This window comes from Manihot esculenta, chromosome 18 (genome assembly GCF_001659605.2).
Source record: "Manihot esculenta cultivar AM560-2 chromosome 18, M.esculenta_v8, whole genome shotgun sequence".
Lineage (NCBI taxonomy): Eukaryota > Viridiplantae > Streptophyta > Magnoliopsida > Malpighiales > Euphorbiaceae > Manihot > Manihot esculenta.
Genome location: NC_035178.2, coordinates 12,918,336 through 12,942,552, shown reverse-complemented (window position 1 = coordinate 12,942,552; position 24,217 = coordinate 12,918,336). Strand labels below are relative to the sequence as shown.

Sequence of the window (24,217 nt, the reverse complement as noted above, 5' to 3'; positions counted from 1 at the left end):
AATTCCAGGTTAATTGTGTATTATGTGCCAAATGATGAGTATAATTTGATATTTGCATGATTTAAGAGCCGCTCATCAAAGTAGTAAATTTCGTTCATCACTGACAGCGGCAAATAGGAATTCGTTGGTTGCCTCTCCTCCCACACTTGATTGCCAGATCTTCACTTCTTCCCCTTTTCTAATCTCTTCACCTCTTCCTTTTACTAGGATTTCCTTTGATGGGTTTTCCGATAGCTATGGAAAATTCTTTTATGTATATATTTTAATATATATTTATAATTTATCTAGTTTTTCTTATTTTGTCTTAGTCTCCTGAGATGGAACCTTGCCATACATTTGGAGTTTTGTTTTGGGTTTCAATGATTTCCGTGGGCCGTGTAATATTATTTCATCTAACGAAATCCATTTTTCCTGATAAAAATAAAAAGATCAAAAGGCTCACATAGAGGGACACGCTGTCTTATTCCTTCTGGCTCCTTACTTGAAAAGGGTTCTTGGTCACTGCCATGAAAGCCCACAAAATCTTTTTACGCTACTAAAAGAACAAACCAAGATGCCAATTGGTATAAATTGTTGGAATAATTAACTCACTGCAAAATCAATTGAGCTCTTTCTTTAAGTTGTAGCAAAGATGAAAAAAGAAAGGATGAAAGCATGGAGAGGATATTAAAAGGGGCACAAAGGATGAAAGCATGGAGAGGATATTAAAAGGGGCACATCATGCACATACAGCAACTGCAGCAATATTATCACGCCTTCTCTGAATAAACATCTGCCGGAACTGCTCGAATTTGCCATCCTTGATTGCTTCTCTTATTGATCGGAAGAACCCAAGGTAATGGTGAGTATTATGTCTGCAACATCAAGAAATCTCAATGTGTGAACCTTATTATTATCAAATTTTGTCATAATTAGCGAATGCAAAAGATTTTCATACATTTCTAACAGAGTCTGAGCCAACATTTCATGGACATTGAGTAGGTGATTGATGTAAGCTTTAGTATGATTCAGGCAAGTGTAGCAGGTACAGCTCGCAACAATTGGTGATGTGTCTTTCCTGAAACAAAAATAGATGATCAACCACAGAAACAAGAAGAAAATGTGACTTCTTTCGATATCCTGATCAAATTTTCATTCTTTGAACTCAATAAATCAAGAGTACGAACATGGAACAAAGATGACACCTTTTGGAAATTTATTATTGCTTTGAGAGGGCCAAAAAAACAAAAACAATCTAGCAATTTTGTGTACAAATTCGTTGAAGCTTTAATTTAAATCAGTCTTACTCTGCAGAAACCGATGGAAACATGTGCAAGTTAAAAGGTGAAAGTAAGCAAATTCATATTTATATCTCAATCCTTTCATTTTGGATAATTAAACCACAACTTTGACATTGGTTGCAATGCAATGTCATCCTACTTGGCTGTTTTTATTATTTCTTAATTAATAATATTTTAGTCTATTGTAACAAAACAATCAAAACATTTTTATATCTTGAACAATTAGGCCACAATTTTAACATTGGTGACGATTAAATCATGGTTAAGCCTTAGCTAAAACCTCATAAATATTTGAATTCAAATCCTTAGATAAATTGAAATCCCTAATTTATTAAAATTTACTTTTTCTTCACTTTCTCAACAACCAAATATCAAAATTTACCCATAATTAAAACCTGTAATCCCACTTGGCTTAACTGAAGACCCATGGCTGGCTACGGAAAAGTTCTACTATGTTCTCTTCTATTTCTTCCTAATTGTCATCTTCTTGATGAGGCTCACTCATTTGATACTTTTTTTCTTCGTCTACACTCTTTTTCATTTTAGACTATCATCTTCCTTGCAGGAGCTGCGTAATAATTGTTGATCAATGTTGGCTTTTTCTTCTTTGTCGGTGCCTAGGCCAGGTTGCGACAGCTAATTTTCTGGTGTCTTGACAGATACATTTGCACTTCGGAATATAAACGTGATTTCGCAAAAAGATTTAGATTATTCTGTTCAATAGGCTAAAAGTATTGGGATATAAAAGTTTGGATCATTTTATCCAATAAATCAAAAATACAAATTAAAAAATAATAAAAAATACCAAGTAGGATGACAGGTAGCCAATTAACTTTTGGTCAAAATTGATTTTAGCTCTTGGCTAAAATCTTGATTAATTTTAAATTCAAAGTTGTGGTTTAATTGTCAAAATTAAAATACGAGGATATAAATGTGAATTCACTAAAAGGTTTGAATTATTTTATCCAATTGCCCTCAGAAAAAAAAGATTTGTGAGTTTTAAACAATGTGTCAATGACATTTGAAAGGCAAGTCCAAAGATGAACCAATCATTACCTATAAACTGTTGCTTTCAGATTAATCTTTGTTTGGTCAACTCCCATATCAGTGGACTGGAAACCAGATGCATTTGTTTCAATCCTGTCCAGCGGAAAGGTAAGTGCAAAGCCTCCAAGTGTAAGGTTGTAAATATACCTGCAAAAAGGACATTTAAAAATGAAAAACTATGTTCACTTGGAAAGATAAATCATTAAGAGAAAGAAGCACAGAAAGTAAAAAAGAACTGAAGCCCATACGATGAGTCAAATAGATCAACGCCAGTAGCAACTCCTTGCAACACCTCCTCTGTAGATGCAAAAAAGAATACATTTGTTATCTGAGACAATATACCAATACTAAATTAAAAAAGAAAACAAAACATAAAGTAAGAAAGAATAAGAAATTAAAACCAACAATTTGAACAATGATACAAGTTCCTTGAATTAAATTGTCAATGCAAAAGCAGAGTGAAGAAGTAGATGTATACTTAAACCATTAGAAAAGAGACCAACAGTGCCACCACCATACATTTTGGTTTAAGTGCTGGCCTGTTGCAGAAGCAGGCTATTGTAGATCCTATTACATAATGGTTCTGGTCATTATTGGCAATGACAAGTTTTAGGGACGCAAACTATCTATAATGGACAGATACAACTTTGACGGTTTGACCTAAAGTTTACAGTCTTAGCACTTGTGGCTACATATAACAAGTCTTAAAAGTTTACAGCCTAAGCGCTTGTGACTACAGAGATCTCATTATAAATGGAGTTCAATATAGCATTCTTCAAAATTTTGTTGCCTAACGGCCTTCTAGCACTTCTATGAACAACCTATGTAAAGCCTATTCAAAGTACAAAAGCTTAACTCCACAACTGCAACTTATAGATCCTGAATTAGAGTGCTAAGACTTAAACCGAGGACCATTTATTGTTTATAAAAAGAAATTAGTAGTCAGAAGAAAAGACAAATAATGTGTCAAGCCTTCATGCTCCAGACAATTTTTACAATTATTGTTCAAACAGTGATTATGCAATTGAGCAAATTAAAGAATGATTATGTGTATATGCAGTATCCAAAAAAATATTTGGAGTATCGACAGTCAACCAAATACCTGGTAGTCCAAGCCCACAAATAAGGCGGGGTTTTTCCTCCGGTAAACTATCCTGGGCATTTTGTAACAATGTCAGAACTCAATCATTAAAAAAGACAAAAGTATTCATGTCAATTCATCAGAAGCTCTCCTACATACTCCTTGTACTCGCTTGACTACTGAACCCTATTCACTGTGGTTTTAGTCATGTTCTTATCTCATCCTACATAAAGAAATCAATATAATTCACAATTTAACATAAAATACTGCTTTGTACAAATGGAAAACCATAAAACAGTCTGATTAGGTGGTTCAGGGTGAGTCTTTTCCTCATCCAATGCTAACCTAGTCCCACTGAAACTTATTAACCATGTCCATCTAGGTGGTTCAGGGTGAGTCTTTTCCTCATCCAATGCTAACCTAGTCCCACTGAAACTTATTAACCATGTCCGTCTAGGTGGTTCAAGGTGAGTCTTTTCCTTATCCAATGCTAACCTATCCTGCGAAACTTATTAACGTCCATCGAAATTTCTTACGAAGCAAGACGGAAAAAGAATACATAACCTTGTGACTATTGTATTAGACAGTTTAAAGCCAAGGCTGATTTTACTCAAAATGGGAATAGCCTGATCAATCATAGCACAGGTGGGTATATGCTCTATTTCTGATTTGGGGTTTGAATTTGCACATAGTACTTCAATTTTATAACATCCATAAATGTTGAGAATGCTCAAAACATGATGTCGAACTAACATTTCATGACATCTATCACTGTTTGAAAAAATAAAACTAAAAAGGTTTAAGACTCTTAAGTTGAAAATATATAATATAGTTTGTATGTGCCCTCAGTGTAAACATAATACTAAAGATTCATTGATAACCATTTCATGGAACCCCCACTAGGCATTGGCGCCCCAATATGATATTTGCTTGGGATGCATACTTAGCATTCATTAAGTCATTAAAATCACATGTGTCCAACATAATTTACACAAATGGGTAGCATTCTAAAACATACAAATGTCCCTCTTGTCCACAGATATAATGCAGCATAAGATCCAAGTAATATAATATCTTAAACAGAAAAAGACAAAAAGAAAGAAAGGTTAGATAGGAGAGAGATTCCAAATGTGAGGAAATTTCATTGTCAGTATGGCTTTAATACCATATTAAGAAAGTGATTTTTCCATTATCTTCTAAGGCATCACAGAATATGCCTTCATGCATATTTATAATGAAGAATCCAAGAATTACATAGACCAGTAAGACAGGTTTGGTATACTGCATACAACCATTCAGGTTATCTAGTTGAGTTACAATGGTATTCTATCAGTTCTGCAGTTGGAAGTAAATGAGAAGTAATCCCAGATCAACAACTAAGCAAATAGAAGAGAGTGGCATACACATATAAAATAAGAGGTTGCCCTCCTAAAATGTTGTAAGTTTGTTGCATTCATTAGATAAGGTCTTGAGAGTTGTAATCTTTAATTGTTTTTTATTTACTAATTATATCATCTATATCTACACAAGAAATAATAAACATTTAGTAAAAATTAATTGATTTGTCACGCATGTTCATGTTTATTTGTTGATTGTCTAACTGTTTGTATTTGCAATTAAGGGAAAAGATAATTTCATACTAGGAGAAAAAGTATCTCACCATCACAGCTTCAAGCAAAGCAGGGCGCTCAAGCATGCTCTCTCCAAGCCCAAATCCTCCAATCCAAAAACCTGAAGAAACTATTAGTTTGAGGAGATTATTTAAATAAGGCTAAATTACATTTTCATTTTACCTTAATTATATGTCAGGAAAATACTTGTTGATACAATTCCATCTTACACTTATTTCTATTGTAACTGCTAAGTTTTTGAAAATTTCACATTATTAGTTTTACATACCTAAAAACCTATAAAAGCACTATTTTTTTTTTCAGTAAAAAACAAATCAAGCAATGAAACTCATGCCACAACTTGTCTAACAAATTATCCTGATTCATGATACCGACACCCTCTTAACCTTGACAACACAAAATTAAACCAGCAAAAATACCACTCAAATTCACAACTAGAAGGTGAAAATTGATGAAAAAACTACCGATTTATAGCTACCGAGAAACCTGCAAATTATTTTGGAAGATAAACATCAAATTTGTCTCAACAAAAGCCCACAATTGTGAATATGGGAACATGATAGAGAGAGGAATTTGTATGGTTAAAGAGATTAAGAGAAAAAAGAGAGATCATTGTAAGGAAGAATTTCTATTAATGACAGAATGGATAGAGAGTAAACAATCTCTCCCAGCAGAGAACTGCTATAGCAGTAATTCCTACATACCCTCCTATCATACTCTATTATTTATACACATAATTGATGTCCTCACATGCTTCATGCATTCTGCTATAACAGAATTTATGCCAGCTCATCTACTGACATCTTGGGTCTTCTAGAATATACTTTCCACGTGCTTCTGCCCCTTCCTCTAACATGCTGTTCTTTTTCCATTTCCTTTTGTATATGCTCATTAATGCCACCCCCATTACAAGCTGCCTTGTCCTCAGGGCAGAAGGTTGGAAATTGACCATGGAAATCAGCTGCATCAATCCAAGTTGCTTCTTCAACAGAGAGGCCTTGCCATTTAATTAACAGTTGTGGCACTTGAATACCATTCTGATCCATAGGTATGGGCTCATCAATAGTCAATTCCAGAGGCAATGTAGCCAGAGCTGGATGGTCACCAATAACCTTTTTTTAATTGCGAGACATGGAAGACTGGGTGGATCCGAGCCTCAGGTGGCCGCGTAGTGATCAAGAAGGGTCTATAAAAGCGTGGGGACAATTTAGGACTGATGCCAGTTTGAACTGAGAGCTGCCAATAGGGACACAGCTTAAGGAAAACTTGACCATCCACTTGATATTCGATTTCCCTCCGTTTCTTGTTAGCATACTCAGACATGGAGTTCTGAGCCTTTAGAAGGTTATATTTTAACTGTTGAAGTATCTCATCTAGATTAGATAGGATAGTCAAAACTTCCTCAATTCTGGTCCTTTAGTAGGAGGAGCTCAACCATATAATGATTGAAAGGGGTCAACTTAATGGCACCCTGATAGGAGATTTTGTACCAATACTCAGCCAAATGAAGCCACCTTAACCAGGACTTAGATTTCTCAGAAGTGAAGCAACAAAGGTATTGTTCCAAATTGTGATTCAAGACCTCCATTTGACCATCCGTTTGTGAATGGTAGGAAGAACTCATGCACAGAGAAGTGCCCATTACGTGAAAAATTTCTTGCAAAAAATGACCGATGAAAATTGGGTCTCCGTCACTCACAATAGAATGAGGAACTCCATGTAACCGGATAACTTCTTTAGCAAACAATTCGGCCAACGATTTGGTGGTATAAGGATGATGCAGTGGGAGAAAATGAGCATACTTAGTGTTATAGAAAGTAAATATGTCGATATAGGAAGTAAATATTGATAAATTTGTTAGTTACTTAATCTTAGGGATTGCATGATTATAGGTTTGATAAAAGGATTCTCTGGCAAAGGGAACATTTTTCGCATTTATGATGTGTGTAAGGCATTTTATCGAGCCAAGAAACAGGATAAAACTCTAACCTCATATTTTATGGATCTTAAAAAAGTTTTGATGCCTTTTAGCACAGATGTGAAAACTCAAGAAGGTCAACAAAAGCAAATGGTTGTTATGAGCTTCCTTGCAAGTTTCCCTCCAGAGTTTGAGACAGCTAAATCTCATATTCTTTCTGACTCTAAAAAATCCTCGTTACATGATGTTTTCACTAGAGTGTTACATATAGAATCTTCCTCTCCAGTTCTTTCACGCACCATTAGTGCCCTTGTTAGCCGCAATGACAGTGGCAAACAAAATAACAGAGGTGAGAACAGGGGAGGTTTTAATAGTAGTAAAGGATCTCGGCGTCCTGGAGAAGCAATTTCTACTTTTGACTCTAGTGGAATAATTTGTTATTAATGCTATGAACCTAGACACACTAAAAAGACATTTCTGAAACTTCAGAATAAGAATCAACGCTCACAAATGGCGCACATGGTAGTTGACGCTTCTCTAGATTAGGGAATTTTAATATCTGCAGATGAGTATGCACAATTCACTCAATACCAAACATCTCTGAAATCCTCTAATTCTCCTATCACTGCAATTACTGAGTCAGGTAACTCTATTACATGCCTTGTGTCTTCATTCTCAAAATGGGTTACTAATTTTGGTTCTACCGATCATATGTGAGGTAATTCTACCCTTTTGTCCAATCTTAAGTCTCATACATTGTCTTTTTATGTTACTCTTGTTGATGGCTCTAACATCTTTTCTTTCTATATCCTCTGTGTTATACCTTCCTAAGTTCTCCTTTAATTTGTTTTCCGTTAGTAAACTCACTTGTGTACTAAATTGTTGTGTCTCACTCTTTTCTAATCATTGTGTATTTCATAATCTTTCGACGAAGCAGATTATTAGTAGAGGACGCGAGTCAAAGGATCTTTATATCTTGGATCAGAAACTACCTAGATCTCTTACATGTTCCACGAGTTTAAATCTTTTTGATGTTCATTATCGATTGGGACATCCTTCTCTCTCTCTGCTTTGAAGAAGTTATGTCTACAGTTTCACTCTCTATCTATTTTAGATTGTGAGTCGTGTCAATTTGCTAAGCATCATTATTTACCTACAGTATCTCAAGTCAATAAATGGACTTCGTCTCTCTCTGAGTTAGTACATTCAGATGTTTGGGGTCCTTGTCCTATTGTGTTTAAGTCTGGCTTTAAATAGTTTGTTACATTTGTTGATGATTTCTCTTGCATTACTTGGTTATTTTTAATGAAGAGTCGATTAAAATTATTATCTATTTTTTGTGCTTTCTATGCTGAAATTCAAACTCAATTCGATATTTCTATTCGAATATTGCAAAGTGAAAATGCTAAAGAAAATCTTTCTAGGGAATTTCAATCTTATTTGTCACAAAAATGATTTTTCATCAGTCTTCCTGTGTTGACACTCATTCACAGAATTGGGTTGCTAAACGAAAAAATCGATATTTTCTTGAAGTAGCCAGAGTTCTCTTATTCAAATGAAAGTCCCTAAATGTTTTTGGCTAATGCTGTGTCTACTGCTTGTTTTTTGATCAACCGCATGCCCTCCTCCATTCTTCATGGTGATATCCCTTATAACATTTTATTTTTCACTAGATCTTTGTTTCCTATTGAACCATGTATCTTTGAGTGTATTTGTTTTATTCATGATATTCGTCCATAGATTACTAAATGGATCCCAAATCATTCAAATTTGTCTTTCTTAGCTACTCTCAACTTCAAAAAAGGTATCGTTGTTTTTCTCCTGATCTTAATGGGTACTTTGTCTCTGCTGTTGTAATATTTTTTGAGTCCACTCCATTCTTTCCACCATCATCTGTTTATGACACACAAGGGGAGGAAGATAACCTCTTGATATATACTGTTCGCTCTGTCTCATCCTCAGAATCTTCCCGCATCTTCCGTTCATGTACCAGGTTGCCTTCTCATTTTTCACGTTTATTCCGAACGCCTAGAGGACTCTGTGTAACATCCTCAAACCCATAGTTAGAGTAGTGACATGGGTTAGGCTATTTCACTACTAGAGTAAGTGGCATTAGGGGAGGTGCTAGCTTAACTCTAAACTGCTAATAACTGAATCATAGAAAACTCAAATAAAGAAACGGATGTATCCAGAAATAAAATAGACAGTGTGATTAGTAAGTCGGGAACGAGTCACTTTCGGGAGGTGCTTAGGGTTTCCCGACGTGCTTGCTTGAGGTGTTTGTTTAAATCCGTCATGCTTGCTTAAGTGAAAAGGACTTCTAAAGGTTAAAAGCATAATTTAGTAGGTCAATCTATGATTATTGAAAGTTTGAAAACTAAATTGAAACATGGTACAGAGTTTAGTAGGTTAAAGTGTGAATATGGAAAGTTAAAAGATAAAATGAAGTTTACCCACCATGTGTCACCTAACTATGTATGAAAGAATGACAAAGCAAAGTTAAAACAAGTGGGTTGTCTTCTCCACCATTTCATTGCCGTAGGTCACTCCATTTTCAAGGAAAAAGAATTGCTTTTCTTTCTCCCACCAAAGCTAAGCCAAAATCTTACCCAATCAACTTCTTCCTTTAACCAAAATTTTCCCTAAGATCAAGAGCTAAAGGAACAACCATATATTGAAAGAAGTGAAGAAGAAAAGTTTAGGGTTCCATATACATCAAGCTTGAAAATCAAAGGTGAGCTTAGAAATGTGTAGGAAATGGCATCTTCTCATTTCTTCATGCATGAATTTGAATTATAAAGTTTTAATTTACAATTTATTCAATCATTCCCTAAGATATAAATTGACCTAGGTGAAGGAACATCCAAGGGAAAGGAGATAGCTAGAGAGTAGAAGTGGAAAAGGAAGAGAAATTCAAGAAAGGTTTGGTGTTTGTATGATTTTCTGTTTTCCTTTGATTCTGCCATGAATAAGTGAAATTAGGGGTTGATTTTACTAGCTGGAAATGTTGCTTTGATTGTATAAATATGTTATATGAATGTTAAAATGATGTTTGAAAGGCTTAGAGTAAAGAAATTTAACATGAGAGCTAAAAGTGTAAACCTGGCAGAATAGGTTGTAACAGGGCAGCTTGTGTTAACAACTTCATAACTTATTGTGTATTTGGAATCTGTAGGTAAGATGATGAAAATTGTAAGTGAACCTAAACTGGACACAGTGGTAGTGCATCCGGAACAAGGTGTATTTATTGTACCATAACTAATTATGTACCCAGTGAAATTTGTTAAGACCAATGCCAAATGAATCCTAAAACGTATACCTAAAACTTTGTAGAAGACACTTGAGATTGAATTTGTATGGAAATGCATGAATCTGATAAGTTTTGTGATACTATAAACAAGTACCAATACTGGACTGATTAAGACCTTATTGAGCAGCTTGTACAGAAAAATTCATAACCTAAGCTAGGGTGATCAGAATTGCATGAATTATACCTTGTTGGAAAGATAAGGCATAGATGTACATTTGTTATGAAGAAACTGAAGTCAAATTGTAACTCTAAACTACTTGAAAAGTTTATGCAATATATGGCATAATGCAGTTTTCCCAAATTGGAATGCTTTGTTGACAAAGTTTTGTACCATTTGCCATGCATTTCTCATCTTGTTAACTTTGACATATGAATTATATATTCTGGAAATGAATTCAAATAACTTCAAATAATATGCATTTACACTGAATTAATGATACTTGGCCTTGGTAAACATAATAGGAGTCGAGGTTAGTTTAAGGGTATGGCATGCCATATAATCATACAGAGTTCGCAGTACTGCTACCGATACATGCTATATATATATTTGAGGTTACATATCAGGTACCTCATAAGCACGGCCACAGAGCCCTGCTATCATAGTTTTGGCATCTGAGCCTACCGTTCGGCACCCTGTGCCTACCGTTATAACTCCTTATTTACCTAGTCGATCCTACTATGTGTTTATAAGGGCTGAGAACTTAATTAAGATTGATACTCGATTTTGAGAACTTATCACTAAATGTTAACATGTCTGCATCTATTACATGTACTAAGCTATGGTGATTTGCTATAAATAGAAAGTGTGCAATAAAGGAAAAAGAAGATATTTTTATCGAATATGAAGGAAATTCTTGTTGTGCACAAGGATACATATGGCACTCATATTTTATACTTAGAAGTTGACAAGTATGCTTTGTATCATGTAACAACATTTGACTAGATTGTAATTGTTTACCTGATTATCTGTATACGTGAACTTGTTTGTTCTATTTTGTTATTTGTTTGCTATCACCCACTGAGCATTAGCTCAGCGTGTTGGTTTTTACCTCACGCAAGTTGTAGATAAAGTAGGCACGCGAAGTTCATCAAAGGTCACGCGAAGTTCATCAAAGGTCTACATCAGATATCAAGGCCATTATCATAGCTGGTTATTTTGAGTCTCTGAGTCATAATATCGTTTTATTTTGGCATGTACATATTAAATAGAGTGAGTTATGAAGGTTATGTAAATCAAAGAATAGTAAGCTGTCATTAACAGTTGATAATGTTGCATGTGTTTTTCATATATGCTACAGGTTGAAATGTTGATGGAAAAGATGAGACTCTGCTAAAATTTTGGTTTAAAATCTTACATTTACCTTAATCGCTATATAAAATTTACTTGGACTACCTAAAACTTGGTATTTACAGATAAAGAAAATTGTTTAGTCTTGATATGTCTAAAAAGGTATAGTTTGTGACAGTCCTTGCTCTGCCTACACACTTTGACTCTGTTCCGCTACCAGCTTCTTCATCGGCGGACCCTGCGCCCATCGATCCTTCAACGTCTGACTTGGATCTGCCCATTGTCCTTTGCAAAGGTAGACGTACTTGCACTCATCCTATTTCGTCTTTTGTTTCTTATGGTCAATTATCGTCTTCTTCTCATTTTTTTGCCATTACTTTAGATTCTATTTCAGTCCCCAAAACTATTATTGAGACTTTATCTCATCCTGGTTGGCGTGCTGCAATGGAAGAAATGATAGCCCTAAACACTAATGGTACTTGGGAGTTGGTGTCCTTGCCTCCAGAAAAGCGGGCTATTGGGTACAAATGGGTGTTTGCGATGAAAGTAAACCGTAATGGATCTGTTGCTCGCCTCAAGACTCATTTAGTAGCCAAAGATTATGCTCAAACTTATGAAGTTGACTATTCTGATACATTCTCTCCAGTTGCCAAGCTCACATCTGTTCGATTATTTATTTCCTTGGCAGCTACACATGATTGGCCCTTGCATCAACTGGATATCAAAAATGTTTTTCTTTATGGTGATCTTCGGAAGGAAGTGTATATTGAGCAACCACCTAGTTTTGTTGCTCAAGGGCAGTTAGGTAAGGTTTGTAGATTTCGAAAATCCCTCTATGGCTTGAAACAGAGTCCTTAGACATGGTTTGATAGGTTTAGTGAGGTGGTCCAACAGTTTGGAATGCAGGTGAGTGAGTATGATCACTCAATGTTTTATAGAAATTCTGATAGTGGAGTAATTCTGCTTGTAGTATATGTGGATGATATTGTTATCATAGGAAGTGATATTGCTAGCGTTACATCTCTAAAAGAATTTCTTAAAACATGTCTTTCCAATACACAATCAGAGCATCAAATGCAGATTGGGCCAGAAGAGTCCAAGGGAAATTCTGCTGAGCTTCTTTGGTAGTGAGTTGCATTAAAGGTTAGGCTATCGTTCCATAATCATGAATAAACCACTGAAAATAGCTTGTGAGACCAAGAAATCCCCGAACACTCTTGATAAATTTAGGAATTGGCCAACGCATCACAGCAAATATTTTACTGGGATCCATAGCTACGACCATTGAAAGAAATGATATGACCTAAGTATTCCAAAGATTTCTTCCCTTAATTTGCAGAAAATTTTTGATCATGGAGTGTTTGCAAAAGTAGCTGTAAATAATGAAGATGTGCCTCCCATGTTTGGCTATAGACGAGGATATCATAAAAAATAACCAGAACAAACTGACGTAAATACGGTTGAAAGATATCATTCATGGTAGCTTGGAAGGTAGTTGGAGCGTTGGTAAAATCGAATGGCATTACAACAAATTCATAGTACTCATAATGTGTACGAAAAGCTGTTTTTAGAATAGCTGCGTCCTTGACCCGTATTTGATGATAACCAGAACGAAGATTGATCTTAGAGAAGTAAGAAGCACCATAGAGCTCATTAAGAAGTTCCTAAATAACAGGGATGGGATATCGTAGTGGTATGGTTGCTTTGTTGAGTTGACGATAGTCCACACAGAATTGCCAACTACCAATTTTCTTGCGTACCAACAAAACAGGGCTGGAGAAAGGACTGGAACTTGCCCCAATAATACCCACAACAAGCATTTCAGAGACCATCTTCTCTATCTGATCCTTTCGGTCATGGCTGTAGCGATACAGTCTGACAGAAATAAAAGTCACCACCCCTGGCTGTGAAGGAATGTAATGATTAGAATGCCGGATAAAGGGAAGACCAATAGCATCATAGAATACTGTTGGAAATTGGCTTATTAGGGCATATAATTGTTGAGATTGGGGGTCTGAAAGAAAGGAAGAAGCATTGAAAGAGGTTGCCTTCGAAATAGTACAATTCCCGAGTAGTAACGCATATTCAATGTCTGCTAATTGGTGCAAGGAGTGTTGAGGAACAGGAGCGCAAACTAAAGATGAGTTACCCTATAAGGTTGCAAAAACTCCATTATGACGAAACCGTATGGTGAGCCGTTGCCAATTGACCTTAACATCTCCCAGCGTTTCGAGCCAAGAAATCCCCAAAATTACATCAACACCACCTAAGGAAAATACATAACAATCTGGTGCAATAGATAAGAAACCCACCTTGATTCGAAGCGTCAGACAATAACCCGAAGATGTGAGGCATCGCCCATCCCCCAATTTTGACACTGAAAGGACAAGTGAATTGAACCGGTAAGGAGAGCTTCTGCACCAAGGTTTTAGAAACTAAACAGTGGCTAGCACCGCTGTCAATCATGAGGATGATTTGTGTATCAATTATCCGGCCATGCATCTTCATTGTTTTCCAATGAGAAATTCCACCCACCAAAAAGAGAGATCCAATTGAGCAAAGTGAGACTCAATGATCTCAAGAGAAGTAGCAGATGGTAGCTCCGGAATGGAATCCAACATTGCGCCATTCATCTGGGTATCATCATCAACTGCAATCACCATGCGCAAGGATTTATTTTGACATTAGTATAAGGGAGAGTACAATTGTTTACAGCGAAAATATATCCAAGAACGGAGATCGTTGTATTCTTGGTTAGAGATAAAACTGGTATTTCTGGGTTTGGCAAGTTCAAGAGGAGGGTTTGATTTGCTAGAAGCAGTGGAAGAAGAAAAGAGAGGACAGGTGGTAAAGGATTTGGATTTATCAGGTGGCTTGGGTTGGAGTGGCGATGGGCCGAAAGGAGTGGGGTGAGAAGAAGTGATTGGTGAAGAAAAGGTGGGTCGATACCCAAGCCTAGGAGAAGGCTGAGGTGTGAAGAGGAGAGGAAATGTCACCTGTAATTCTCGTTCCACTTTTAGAGCTAAAACCATCGTCTAAGAGAGATCGACAGTATCCTAGCTGCACAACCGAACACGAATCTCTCCACGTAAGCCATTGAGGAAGAAACCCAATGAATGGGGAATCAGAGAGGCTAGAAACCTAAGTAGCCCTCGTCACAAACTCATCAATATAGGAATCGATTGAATCAATTTGTTTCACAGCGGCAAGACTTTCAAAAGGACTCATCATCAAATTAGCACTATAACGATTCACAAATTCTAAGGAAAATTGTTCCTAAGTGTGAGGTGTGGCTGTTGATGGTGAAGCCAACGGAGAGCACCTTCTTCCGTACAGACCATGGCCATCATGACCTTAAACTCCGACTGAATGCGATTTAATTCGAAGTATTGTTCAGCCCTAGCAAGCCACACAATGGGATCAATACCATTGAAACTGGGTATCTCCAAGATCTTTGAGAATGGAGCAGATGAAGAAGATAAAAGAGTGGAGGGTGTTTGGTTGAGGAGTGAGAATATTTAGGGTAAGCTAAGTGAACACTTCTCCTTCATCAACCACAAATTTGCCGCAAAGGAGGGTCTATAATAAGGACTCAATAGAGGACAATTTGAAATGAACAGTTTCATTATCGGTTTTGAGTTTGGAAAAGCCATCTTCAAGTATGGACATATTCCTCTCTAGCGACTCAAGTCTGGCTTCCATTCTAGTTTGGGGCATTCGTCCAGCAGGTCGGACCAAATGATAGAGAAAGGAATTTTTATGGTTAAAGACAGTAAGAGAAAGAAGAGAGATCACTAGAAGGAAGAATTTCTATTAATGGTTGAATGGATACAGAGAGTAAACAATGTTGGGAATGGTTGAATGGATAGAGAGTAAACAATCTCTCCTGATAGAGAACTGCTAATAGGACAGAAATTCCTATATACCCTCCTTCTATCATACTCTATTATTTATACACATAATTGATGCCCTTCTCACATACTTCATGCATTCTGGTATAATAGAATTTACGCCAGCTCATCTAATGACATCTTGGGTCTTATAGAATATACTTTCCTCATGATTCTGCCCCTTCCTCTAACATGTTGTTCTTTTTCAGTTTCCTTTTGTATGTGCTCATTAGAAGAGGTTAGAGATATTGCTAATATAGTATTCTTCTCGGAGCAGTTACGTAATAAAAAACTCTTGTACCAATGGGAGGTTGGTTATGGAGAAGATTTCATGAGCAGCGTAGCTAAAACAAGAAAAAACAATCAGTCATCTTCAACTTTTGTCAACTTTTGTCAGCAATTCTTTGAAAAATTATTATATATATTTTAGTCCTCTGACTACTTATGCTTCTTGATATGGATACAAAAGGGATTAAAGTCATCAAACAAAATTTCTATTCACACAATAAATGAAAGGTTAGGTTACACATTTTAGAATATTTGTTAATTATAAGAAGAGTAAATTAAATAAATGAAAGGTTAGGTTACACATTTTAGAATATTTGTTAATTATAAAAAGAGTAAATTATATTTTGGTCCTTGAGTTTTAGTATAATTAACAGATCAGTCCCTATATTTTTAAAACCGAACATTTAAATCCCTCTATAATTGATCCGTCCAAATTCGAGGTCCCTCCATCCATTTTAAAAGTATAAAAATGTCTTTATTACCCTTTTTAAATGGATTAGTCCCTATATTTTTAAAATCATACACTTAAATTTCTCTATAATTAGTTTGTCCTCATCTATTATAATTTAAATATTTTGATCCTTCATTTTATATTTAAAAGAACACTTAAATCCCCATTAACTTTTTGTCTATAATATCTCATTTAACTAATTTTTAACACTTTTTGTTCTTCAAATTCTATTCATTAAAATACTTCAACACTTATAATTTCGAAATTTTAGAAAATACTTATAGCTTCAACTAGTTTTAAGTGGTATCAAGTAACCTTTAAATAGGTTGTAAATTTTTATAAAGAGTATTTTAGGAAGAAATTGTACTTTCAGAATATGCTTAACCATCCACTTGAACTAATGTCTATAATGGATGGAAGTACTATAATTTTAAACATATTAAATATGGAGGAATTCAAGGATTTAGTTTTAAAAATATAAGGACTGATCCATCAAATATGCTAAAACTTAGGGGCCAAAATATAGTTTACACAATATAAAATTCTCATCTATATGGGAAAGGATTTAAGTGTTCATGAGGATATTTTAGGTATTTGAAATGTTTATTCTTCCTTTGACCGGTTAATTATAAGCTTCAATTTGGATGGATTAATTATATAGAGATTTAAGTGTTCGATTTTAGAAATACAGAGACCGATCCATTAGTTACGTTAAAACTCATAGACTATAGTGTAATTTACCTTTATAAGAAAACATAAGGCATAGTAACAAAATTTATCTTTAAACAAATAAGAGAACCCAATATGTCAAATAAATATTTTGGAAAATAAATTAATATGGTCAAGAATACAAGTAAAGTAAACCTCAGGGATCGTAAATACTTTGCATACACCACATAAGTTCGAGAGAAAGATCTCCCTTCCAAAGGCAAAATTTTGATAACAATCTAAAAGAAGTCAATTTGCAGTGAGGTTACAAAAGGTAGCAAGTCCACAATCAAAAAGTTTAAAATATATAATTAACACGATGATAATATCTGGTAGTCTACATTTAACAGAGATACTTGAAGTTGCTCTGTTAGGTCAGTACAGAAAAAGCAATGTTGAAAAGAAAACCTCCAAAAGACGGGCTACCAATTGCATATTGCATATTAATTTTCCAGCTCCTCATGCATATTCCAATTGGATAATGTAAGAAAAGCATCAAGTTAAAGACTATACCTGAAACATTTCTCTTGGCTATTTCTTGAGCACATCTTTTCCGTTCGTCTACTTTAGATCCTCCAACAACAGCTCCAAAAACCACCCCTCCTTGCTAAAATTTAACAGTTAATACACAACCAACACACAAACACTTCCTTTTCATACTTCCAGATTGTGAGAGAGTTGTATTGTATGAATAATATAAAGAGAACCATTATAAAGTTCACACATTGATTAACAGGCTCAACAAATATCTCTGACTTCAAGTTATTTAAAAAGAAAAGCAAATACATGCATGGCTCATCAATGTTGAATGTCACAACCCTCTATGGCACTATCCCCTTTATAATGAAGCAATCAAAGAATTTAATACTAAGATTTATTTTTAGTGGTTTCTATGCCACTGAGATTGTGAATCTGATGGTACTATCAAAATAGAGCAGCGCTGCAGCTCAAGCTTGTTATTTGTTAGAGTACGTACAGCTTCTAGATGATTGACTTACCATAATAGGTAGCATGATTATAAGATTTAATATAAGAGCAGATTTTATCTAAAAATGTAGAATATTTCAATACCCAAAAACCTTTTGACTTGTATTTATATCACTATTATTCACATAATGAAATAACAGAAAATCCTTTCAATCTCTTGCATTTTTACATGGTATCAGAGAATTCTCGACTCATTTGAATACTTTGGTTTCTGTGTCAGTTTTACCCAAGGTACTGTTTCTTTGGTTCACCAATTCCAATGACCTTTTCGTCTCACCGACCGTCAATAAAGGAGTGCCACCAAGTTTCCAGCCACCCCTGAAAAACAGTAACCGGACCGTCCGCGAGTGGGCCTCACGTGCTACTGTTGTATCCTGTTGCAGATTCCACGCACCAGCATGTAAGGGTGCATGGCGGCTCTGGCATACCTCCAGTTCCTTCTCCGATGTCACCTGGCTGTTTCCAGCTGCTGTGTGGTGCCACTTCTGTCATTCAACATTGCTGGAGCGGGTGTTTCTCAATCTAGTTTTTGGGTACTATTGACTCTCTGTTTATTTTGTTTCTGGTTTAAGGTTGGTGTTGAGTTTGTTTGGTCCTACCTTTTTCATTGTCTTGTGTGCAATTATTTGCTGTTTGAAGGTTTTTACTCTCTTGGATTTTTGGAAATGTGCACTAATAGTAAGTTCTATGTTACTGAAATTATTCCAATACCTACTAAAATTATTGAACATAAGTTGAAAGCGCCCAATTACTTAGAGTGGAGTAGGAAAATCAGGGTTTATCTATGAAGTATTGACAAAGATAACCATTTAACCCAAGACCCCCCCAAACTGCTGAAACTAAACAAGGGAAGGATTTCACTCTCCTTTATTTCAGATTTTTGTCCATAATCCTATTAGATCCAGCCACCTTACCACAGCTGAAAGTACCCAAGCCATCCTGCACTAGAAACCTTACTTCACAAATATGACTCCATCTTCCATGAAAGTACGCATGAATAGAACACACTCTGTGTCAATTTCAGCTCCACACTTGTTGCAAGACTCTAATCTTGATAAAATTGCTCCTCACTAGAATACCTTGAATTGCATTTTATGTGTGTAACCTTCGAACTTGTCTCTTGCTTTGGCAAAGTAGGCTTCTCATCCTTTTTGACCATCAATATGATAAATTTGGGGACATTAAGAGAAACAGAATCATTTACAGCAGAAGCATAATTACCATTTACATCTTCTGCATACTCGCCAAACTTCTCCATGGAGAATCCATTTGTCTTGAAACTCCTTGGGGGCAAAATAGTACTTACAGGAGCCTGGACCAACATAAATTGCTTCTCCCAAGATGCATCCTCTCCACCACCACTAATAACAGCCTCTTTCTCTTCCCTATCATCAACAATATTAACATCCTTTGCTATGTTGACATCCTTAATAGACACTCGCTCCTCTATTTTTTGGAATGAAATAGCATCTGTCGTAATAGTTTCCATTTTCCTTGGGTTTGATTCTTTCAATTTACCCATTTTCTCTTCACGCTATATCTCCCATTTCTCCATATTTTGTCCACCTCTCCTCGTATCCTTTAAATGCTCTCTCAATAATTTCACAAATGCATTGTTCCAAATCCAGCAGCTTTTGTTCCCAAGATTGTGTTTCCATAATCTGAAAATCTTACTATATTCTTGTTTCCAATAGAAATTAAGGAAGAAACAAGAATCAATAAAAGGAATTCAGCACCATGTCAGGGAACCCTGGCAGAGAAAAGAATTGGGGAAGAAGAAAAAAGAAAGGATGAGGAGATTGCATAAAAAATATCAATTTCAGCAAAAACCCTAGATGGAAATTTCAACACATTCAAGAAAATGTTCCTTGAAAATGAGGAAGTTAAAAATTAAAGGAGATAATAAAAGAAAGAACCAGAAATCAATTAAAGAATAAAGAATTTGGCTCAATAATTCAAGGAAGAAAGAGGAAGAAGAAGAAGAAACAGGGCTTATCAAGAAAAAGAAGAAAATAAAGGGAAAGAAGGAAAGAAATCTCAGGGAAGAAAAAAAAAAAGAATTAGAGGGAAAGTGAAAAAGAGAGAACAACAGGCCTGAATCTGGATATGGATGCAAGTCGGAAAAACCAATTTGCAGCCCTAGCCCACTTGGAAACAAGCTCTCATACCAATTGTTAGCACAAGACTAAGAATAGAAATGGGGATGAGGAAAGGAAGAGGAATTGAGGATGAGAAGAGAACAGATTCAGATGAGAAGAGAGTTCAGAAAGGAGATGAGGAAAGAATTAGAGAAGGGAGGTGAATGAGAGGGAGATGAGAAGGTAGGAAGAGATAGGATTGATCATTCTCGAATGCCATTTATAGGTGAGAGTTCTCTCCTTTATACATGTACATGAGTAACTATCTTCTAACTAACATTTGTTTCCCTCCAAATTCCTTATTCAGTTACAGCAGTTACAACTTTTCCCTCCAAAAGCCTATCTTACTATTTATTCCTTCTACATGTGACAGAATCAAAACTACCAAGAAATTTGCAGTGAGCATCTAGAGAGCAATAATATATGCATAGATAATTTGCTTCTAAGATAATTGGTGAAAGTATACAGCTGAGTAGCATTGAGAGAAAGAGAGAGTGAAGTACTCAAACATAAATAATAGACTCCGATGACAAGAAAGTACTCAGTGATATACAAACTATGCCCTTCATTTTTTATCTACATCAGAACTCCAAATTTATAATGTATTTCAAAACTTTTATTTTTCTTGGAGCTTCTTGTTGACTGCAACAACAATAATTAATTCAAATCAACTTAAGAGAAGCCTAATCATCCATCTTATTTCACGTAGAACAAGACATGTGTGTGTTCATCTCCTGCAAATGTCAAGTTCCTCCAAGGCTACAGTAATATTATGATTAACACAAACCATCCAGAAAAATCCGCAGTTTTATTTCACAGATACATAATTTTGGACAACACAACAATTTAAAGCCAAAAGGAGCACATGTAGGTTTTTACCGGGCTAAGCTCTATGCATTCATCAAGCCATTTTATAGTTCGATCCACCGAAGTCTTGTTCCTCTTATCAGATACCCATGCAGGTACTTCATCAGCCAATGCGGCCCATATGTTCGGCCTCATGGAAGAAATCATTTGCAAATATTCTGCAGGTTTAATCTGCAATACATGACCAACATGGAAATACACACAGAATTTCCTGCTATAGATAAAATTAGCTAAAAATGGGGGAAAAAATACCACTAGCATGTGATATTGAAACATTTAGGAATCAAGCAAGCCAAATTACCAAACGACGACCACAAGGAGTCTCAAAAGATGCTCCAAGTTTATTAGTGCTGTCACTTTCTGGAAGACATTGAATGGAATCCCTTGCCACAGCAGCAAATGCATAATCATGCAATCTAAGCATTTGATGGAGTCCTCCAATGTTTGATATTGTCGTCACTGAAGGGCCCTCCAAGCTGCAATATGAATGACGCAATAAATGTCATTCAATAACTAAATAAATTTTCATAGAATTGACTATTCTATTATATTTCATTTCTCTTCATTTCATTGTAAGCAAAAAGGAAACGGGCCCCGACTGGGTGAAGAAGAGGGAAAAACGCTTGCAAAATAAGTGGACAACATTTGACTGAAAAAGGAACATAGATCAGATTCATGACAGCACTTTCTGCGGCCTACTACACTCTCAGACATCCAATATGTGAGAGTGAAAAAGATAATATCATGGCAACCTAAAACAAGTCTCATACACTTCATGAAGTAATATAGTCATTATAAATACCTAAAACCCATAGGACTCAACAATGCTCTTAGAGTTGCTTTTTTTTCCAAACAAGAATTGCTGGATGAAGACAAGAGCACCTGGCCATATTAGGATTTCTTAGGCAAGCAATTAATTACCTCTTACATTCCAGTTTAAAAAGGTCAAAGAGATGACCACACTGCTTTCTTCTTAAATTGAAGAAAAGATGGATATTATGGCGAGAGAGAAATCACATGTGCATTGCTATTTAAGAAGCTCCTAAACAGGGCCAACAACCATTTCCTGGACCAGAATAACTAGAATTCTGAGAATACAAATATAGCAGATAGAATTTGCTGCTATATTTAATGTCATGATCCCAACAATCACAAAAATGAGAAAAAAAAATCCATAAATACAGTCACATTCTCACATATTCATAAAAATGGCGGATCCTATAAGCTGTTAATGTGTTAATAATATCATATACCACATCTAGTCTGATGCTGTCCTAACTGACTTATAGGAATGAAAACCTTCGCCATCACAAAAAGAAATAATATAGAGTTTATGACACCAAAATCATAAAAGAACCACCAATCTCGCTTGTCCCATATCACATTAATGTTAGCAGTTGACCAAGGCACCAAAGCTTCCATCTTTATTCTAACATAACCAACACCAATCACAAGCACCAAGACTGCATATGCATTTGTATAGAATAGTCATATTCATATACACACACATAATTGCTCAAATCAATCAAGTCCGAAGTAGAAAGGCAAAGCACGTTCATACTTCATACTGTCTCCATTAAAACAGGAGGGAATAGGAATGCAGCGTTCAAAACCAGACTAGTACCCAATGGCAATTTTCATTCACTCTAACAATATGAATAATAATACCTGATTTTCATTCACTCTAACGATATGAATAATAATACCTGATAAAGGGCATGCCTTTATCTCACATAAGCACAACAACAAACAGCTTCTAGACATTACAATCAAAAACTTAATTTTCCAACCACACGCAAAAGACAATAATAACCAAATAAAAGAGTCATGGGCAACTCACAAGTGAAGGGGACTAACTTGGAGGAGAAAAGAGTCAGGGTGAGGAAGAGAAGGAAGGAGGTCAGGTGAGATAAAATGGGGCAACCCTTTTCGCGTAGAAAGAAGGAGGGCAGGAGTTTCTAAAGGGGAAGGACAAGTGCCCAGATAGAGAACTCCTGTCCGAGCCTTGCCGCCGTTGCTCCATGCCTTCACCGCAAACTTCATGCTTCCTCTCTTGCCTGGCGGCTGCTGCTCTCGACAGAGAGAGTTTTTATTGTGATACGAGTGCCCCAAATAGAAACCCGTTTCCAGAGCTACTATTTCCATAAGCGGGATATTCATATTCCCGGTGCTTTATATTTTCAATTTTCGCTCATTGAGGCTTAGGGGAAAAACGAATAAAGAGTTTAATCAGATATTAAAACTATAAGAATTAATTAAGTATTTTTAGAGTATAATTAGAGGAATGTTTATATAATTTAATTATTGTGAAAAAAGTAAATAAATGACACATATGTATTAATTTAAATAAAAAATATATAAAAATTAAGAAATAAAATATCAATTCATAAATTTCTAAAATAGAAAAAAATATATATTTTTAATTTAATTAAAAAATATGCGTAAACTCCAACTAATAATTATATATTTTAAGCACTTACAGATTTAATCTGTTAGCAAATGCATTTTGAGTAAATCTGAGAGATTTCAAGTTCTATTTTTTTAATTCTCGTTTCAAAAAATTATATATTTTAAGGCATATATTTAAATTTTTTTAATAAATCTAGTCAATATTAATAATAGATCCTTATTAATAATTTTAACCAAATATAGTAATACACATAAAAGAATCTGAATTAATATTTAAAAAATATACAATTTTACAAAAAAGAAACTAATTTTATTTAACGTGCACGTATATTTTTATATCACTTTTAAATATAATATAAAATTATATTATAAGATATTTATATTTTTATTATAAAGATTATGATATATGTTTATAATTTAATTTTATAATAAAGTATTAAAATTATAATATTATAATATTATATATGAAAATTCAGTTTATATTTAACTTATTATTTATACATATATAAACTAATTTATAAAAGTAAAATTTAAAAAAATACAAATTAAAATAGAAAAAACATTTCAAATATAATGTAAAATTATACTATAAAAAAACACTTTATATTTATATTTTTTGTTATAAATATAAGAGTATATATTTTATAATTTATTTTTATAGTTATTAAAATTATAATATTATATATGTAAAATTTAAATATATAATTAATTTAATCAATCTTTTATTTATTATTTATATATATAAAAATCAATTTATAACAACAAAATTTAAAATATTATATATAAAATAAAATAAAAATAAAAATAATATTTTCACTTCAATTCCTAGAAAAAGAATAATTAATAAAAATATAATATTATAATTAATATATAAAATTTAACTATAAAAGTATAAGTAAAATGATGTTGAAAATAATTAATATT

General features: G+C 34.7%; 1 protein-coding gene across 1 annotated transcript; it reads right to left on the bottom strand.

Annotated features, from left to right (window-relative positions):
* Window positions 1-541: 541 nt before the first annotated feature.
* LOC110606715 (queuine tRNA-ribosyltransferase accessory subunit 2) lies at window positions 542-23,078 on the bottom strand. The gene is made up of 10 exons (XM_021745663.2): window positions 22,725-23,078; window positions 21,186-21,360; window positions 20,897-21,055; window positions 17,406-17,499; window positions 5,069-5,139; window positions 3,430-3,481; window positions 2,576-2,624; window positions 2,337-2,474; window positions 938-1,057; window positions 542-854 (listed from the first exon to the last, which is right to left on the bottom strand). Exons 1-10 carry the CDS (start codon window positions 23,042-23,044, stop codon window positions 719-721), a joined length of 1,314 nt encoding a protein of 437 aa, XP_021601355.1. The 5' UTR covers window positions 23,045-23,078; the 3' UTR covers window positions 542-718.
* Between the last annotated feature and the right edge of the window lie 1,139 nt (window positions 23,079-24,217).

Bases quoted from the DNA above. Each gene is read 5' to 3' on its own strand.
- LOC110606715 (XM_021745663.2), bottom strand. From the start codon at position 23,044: ATGAATATCCCGCTTATGGAAATAGTAGCTCTGGAAACGGGTTTCTAT. The intron at 17,500-20,896 runs GTAAAAACCTAC...GTTAAATTTTAG, and splicing joins AATGCATAGAGCTTAGCCCG to CAAGGAGGGGTGGTTTTTGG. The intron at 2,625-3,429 runs GTATTTGGTTGA...TTGCATCTACAG, and splicing joins TTGTGGGCTTGGACTACCAG to AGGAGGTGTTGCAAGGAGTT.